At 33.4% G+C, this 5,156-nt stretch overlaps 1 protein-coding gene across 1 annotated transcript; it reads right to left on the minus strand.

Annotated features, from left to right (window-relative positions):
- Positions 1–2,324: 2,324 nt before the first annotated feature.
- LOC141591913 (bidirectional sugar transporter SWEET9-like) lies at positions 2,325–4,863 on the minus strand. The gene is made up of 5 exons (XM_074412406.1): positions 4,626–4,863; positions 4,019–4,232; positions 3,700–3,891; positions 3,381–3,500; positions 2,325–2,942 (listed from the first exon to the last, which is right to left on the minus strand). The coding sequence occupies exons 1-5, from the start codon at positions 4,715–4,717 to the stop codon at positions 2,628–2,630; spliced, it is 933 nt and encodes a 310-aa protein (XP_074268507.1). The 5' UTR covers positions 4,718–4,863; the 3' UTR covers positions 2,325–2,627.
- Between the last annotated feature and the right edge of the window lie 293 nt (positions 4,864–5,156).

The following is a 5,156-nucleotide window of genomic DNA, read 5'->3' on the forward strand; positions in this document are numbered from 1 at the left end:
GCCTAACTCAGTTTTTTACCCTTGTAATTGTGTTTTGGACCTTTTGTATAAATAGTTAAACCCTATTATTTGAGACATAAGTAGATATACTTTAATTTAGATCAAAAAATTGGGTAGTTGGAGGAATTTTGTAGATGAAATTGGATCTCATCTTGTTCTTCAATTATTCAAGCAATTAATTCAATCAAGTTTATTTCTTTCATCTTAGTTGGTATATTTTCTTTTCCTCTTTTCAATTTCTTATTTTGTTTTTATCAATTTCATTTCCTTAGTTTATGTTTGTCTTATTTTTTGTAGTCAAAGTTACCACCTTTAAGTTTGATTTCAGTTTAATTATAGTTTAATTAGTCTATTATCATCAGCTTTGTTACTAATTGCATGATTAGTTGTAGAAATTAATTTAATAACATGTCAATTGCTAAATTATCAACCTTTATCATTTGTTTTGTTCTAATAAAGTGAGTAGTCCTTTCATTAGGACTCGATTTACCCCAGCATGAGTGGTTTGTTTGATTGATTCCTACAAAAATAGTTGTTGGGGAGGATTAGTAAGAGTAGGCTATAGGATTGATTTGATGAATTGGTCGATTGTGGATAATGTTGGTTTGTGACCCTTGTCCATCAACGAAAGTTGGTTAGGGTGGGAATCGGGTACCCAAAAATTAGACCTATTGCTAACCAAGGTTGAGACCGGAAGGGAGAACTAAGAGAGGGCACCTCTAGACTATTGTTTGAATTCGACCTTCGAGAGAAGGAGTTGGATGACCCGGAAAATGATGAGGGTTTAATGGACTTAGGTGATGTTAGGATACCTTGGGAAAGTTTACGTTTCTAGGGTAGTTGTGATTCTACCTAAGGATTCCGACCTCCGAGACCGAAAGGGAGGGGGTTGGAAGAACTAGTGTCCTAATGCGAACCCGTGAGGGGGTGTTAGGCGAATTGGATTCATATCCTCCTTACGTATCACGCCCAATAGCTAGTTAAAAGGAATCATGACAATAAACACAAAATCCTGGTGGGAAATCGAGTCCTAGGCTTTTTATTCCATTGAATTACAAAATTTACATTTACTTGCTCCATTTTTAAATCTAGTTTAATTGCATTTTATTTTAATTAGTTTAGTTGATTAGATTAAAATCAAACTCAATTATTGTCGACTTAGCTAACATATAGCTAGAATTGATCATTATTGCATAACAAGATCCCCGTGAAATCGACCCTCAAGTGCTACTACGATACCGTACATTTGTGAATTCAGTTGTGTAAGGATGTGCATAAAACGAATGAATTGTTTTAATTCATTTGTTTGATAATGTGAAGTGACTTTATGATTCCAAAATATAACGACACTTCACATGACTTTATAAAGGATGTAAATCCTTTGGAAACGACAATCTCACAAAATTATATATCAAACAAAGTGACTTCAAAGTCGGGGTTTGAGGGTGTGAGAGGTAGTACACCAGTGTTATAATAAACTAGTTGAGGGGTTACTCTAGGGGTTTTGTGATTGGCGATTTGGTGGCATTACCAATATTAGCGGAGCATTCTAGAGGTTGTTATCTATAGTTATTGTGGGTTCCAAATTGGTATTTATTTGGGATGCTGGTCACGTTGTACTAGTACTCTTTTATAGTAGATTCTAGTCTTAGCTTTTTGTTTAGTAGGGTTTCCTCCGTTTTGGAGGGTTTCTCCTTGGGTTTGACCCTAAATACTACCTCATTTTATTATTGGTTGCAGTTTTTTACTTTTACGGTTTACTTGTCGATTGTTTGCTTTCGTTGCACGTGGGAGATTGACGTAAGCTACTAATTAAGTATGACCTTAAAATTTACATTATATAATATCTTTTATGTGGTTTTATCTCCATATAAAATTACAAAATGTAATTAAAACTTACTTAATTAATAAAAATAGTTTATTACTTGAATAATTAATATTAAAAATTATAGTATTAATAGGTAGTGATATTAGAAAAATAATAAAAACTAAGATTATCATGATATATCATCCATTAAGAATTTATTCAATCTTGCTGCATAATACTACATGGCAAAAACTATTAAAATTGAACGTTTGGTATGAAATAAATATAATAAAAGTTGTACAAAATTAAGGATGACCATAAATATCATGTTATATTAACCTCATATATTGGAGTGGTGAGTATTGAGAGAGAAGTTAATTCTATTAGTTTAATTAGTAATGATGAAATCTGTTGTCGCCTGAATGAAAACCGTCATTTTTTCCCCTAAACTATATGTACGTTAATCATGTTAATGATGAAAAACACATTATGTCGCCGGAATGAAAAACGTTAATTAAATTACATGTACTTCGAATCTCCAATTATGGACTTATTTATATTGTCCCGATATTCACATTTACTAAAGCTCATTTTTTAGCCAATAATTACACTTGTTATTACGACCGTGCAATATTTGCACGGGTTTAAAACTAGTTCTATTTATAACGAAATCTCAGCTAGAACAACCGCAACTGAAAATGCTAAGGTGAATAACTGTTTAAAAATCTGGAATTGTACGGAAGATGGTCTGTTTGCGCATGCTCTGGCCAGGCTGAAGTAGCAGCAATTCTGAAGGCTCTCAAATTTATACCATGCACCTTCACACACGTGGCAGAACATCAACGGTTCGATCTCCGCCGTCAACGGTCATTATGTCATTACCCTTCATATCATGAACTATAATCTCAACAACTTGATCAGGATTATTATTATTTGTGATGATTTGTTGATCTTTGTTGATTTTGTCCATGTTGTTGAGCTTGATGATTTCAATTCCAAGTTCAGCTTCAAATTGTTTCATCTCATTATCATTTAGCATAAGGTTTTTTTGTTGGGTTTTTGGTGATGAGTTTTTGTATATGATGTATAAGAGCATTTGAGTAATTCCCAATATAAATCCAAGCACATTTGGCATCTGTTCACATTTTAAACAAATTGTGTGTTAATTAACATATGATATGATATGGAGTTATTATCAAATAATAATATCGAAATTCAATACGACCCCTTGCATGCAATATACAAATTTTACATGATAAATAACATGCATATGTCAGTTAGTTTAGCTGGTAAAGTCTAAGGATGATATTCATAACCCGGGTCAAAACACATGACTAAAAAATAAAAATCGAAAGATCGAACACTTTCGCTAATCCATCCCCTTAGAGCCACTACTACTTAATGCACATGAAGAGAGTGATATCGAGATTCAATATCACTTGATAATATCATTGTATTTTAGTTTGCTTAAGAAGTTTAACCGTGGTAAAAATGGTGACCTTGTAGTAAAAAATTCCTAGAAAAATTGACATACATATATAGAGAAAGAAGTTAATGCATGGTGATTACTTACCGCAATGTAAAAGTCTTGGATGAGGAAACCATAAAAGAACCACATAACGGCGCATAAGGTAAGAGAAAATGATAGACAAAATGGCATGAATTCTACACTCTTCGTCTTGATCACCATTTTCTGTCATCCAAAAAGGGCAATAATGACGTGAGTTAGCTAAATATTGCACGTATTCTACATGGAAATAAAAGTTTGCATGTCTTTATATTAATTCGAATTAAATAAATACGATAATTTTAAATGTGACAGTAACATGTTATATATATATATATAGTATTATAGTACAAAAATAACTAATTAAATTGATTAGATTTCATACCATAACGCTTAAAGGAGCAGCAAATACGCAAACAGAAAACACTGCACAAATCCATCCTACGGATGTTTCACGTACGCCTCCTTTTGAGAAAAGGTTGTGTGCATCAGCACCTCGAGCGAAAACCATGGTTCCTACTATGATTAGCCCCAAAAATGTGACGTTGAATAGGCCTAGTAATTTTATTGTGTATACCTGTTCACCGTATTTTCAACCATATTATTAGCACAATATTACGATATTTTTTTAAGATATAGCCAAGTCCGACACCCAAACGAGTACTAATATGTGTGATATTTCACCATAGAATAGAAGTACGTACCCTGGCCTTAGTTGGTGCATAGATGAGAAAGACAATTAAGTAAAAAGCTTCAATAATGAATCCAACAGAGTTGATAGTGATTATTGGCATCGCATTTTGTGTCTTTAGCATTGCATAGTACAATAGTAGCATACAACTAAAGAGTGCCACTGAATATGGTAATGCTTGAAACCCTTCTGTTGATTTCTTCTTGAACACCCTCCAAAATGTTGGCCTACATATACATATACACCACATCAAACATTAAATCTCTAGTATAACATGTTCTCACGACAATTTCACAAGGATAACATGTTACAGGATTCGAACTCAGGTCATGAGTATATCTACACTCATAATATTAGTTATCATATGGTACGGGTGTTTAAGACTTGCTTTATGACGCTAGATCGTCTCTAGGTAGTAAGGTATAAAGGGAGGCACAATCCTGGACAATATGTTGCTGATGAAATTCGAACTCAGGTCATGACTCATGAGTACTACCCTTCATGACTTTATCAGCTAAACTCGTTGACATTTGTTTTTATGAAAACAGTTTTTTTTTGAGAATAACTAGGTTAAGATCAGAATAAGTACGTCGAGTGTACGAAAGAGAGAAAAGACTTACAAAGGAGCTAAGAAGACACCAAGGGAAACAATGTTACCAAGAATACCAAATATGTACATTAATTCATGATGGTTAAAATGGGTCAGTGCCATTTCAATAACCTCAAGTTAATTCTTCTCTAAATTTAATAATTTCTTAGAATTAAAGAGTAGAAATAAAGAACAAATGAAGGTAATAATAAGCTTCTTGTAGAGAGAAGATCAAGAGATATTATTAATATGGCGACTGCGACAAGAAATGGTGTAACAAGGTTGTGGTTTATATAGGCCGTAACATTAAAGTGTAAACCACAAATGGCGTGTACTGAGTGGTACAAATAAAGGCTTTACTTTTATACTCTTACGTGATTAATTTCGTTACAAAAAAAGTAGCTTTATTTTGAGAAATTAATAATTCAGTTTACAATTAGTCTCGCTGAAGATGGGTCGGAGCAAGTGACGGATAATGCCACTCACAAAACGGATAGGGAGGACAAGGTGGGGCACCCCATGTACTTCCCTCTCTCCTCTATTTGGGTTATTTGTGAGAGAA

Source organism: Silene latifolia, chromosome 7, assembly GCF_048544455.1.
Source record: "Silene latifolia isolate original U9 population chromosome 7, ASM4854445v1, whole genome shotgun sequence".
Lineage (NCBI taxonomy): Eukaryota > Viridiplantae > Streptophyta > Magnoliopsida > Caryophyllales > Caryophyllaceae > Silene > Silene latifolia.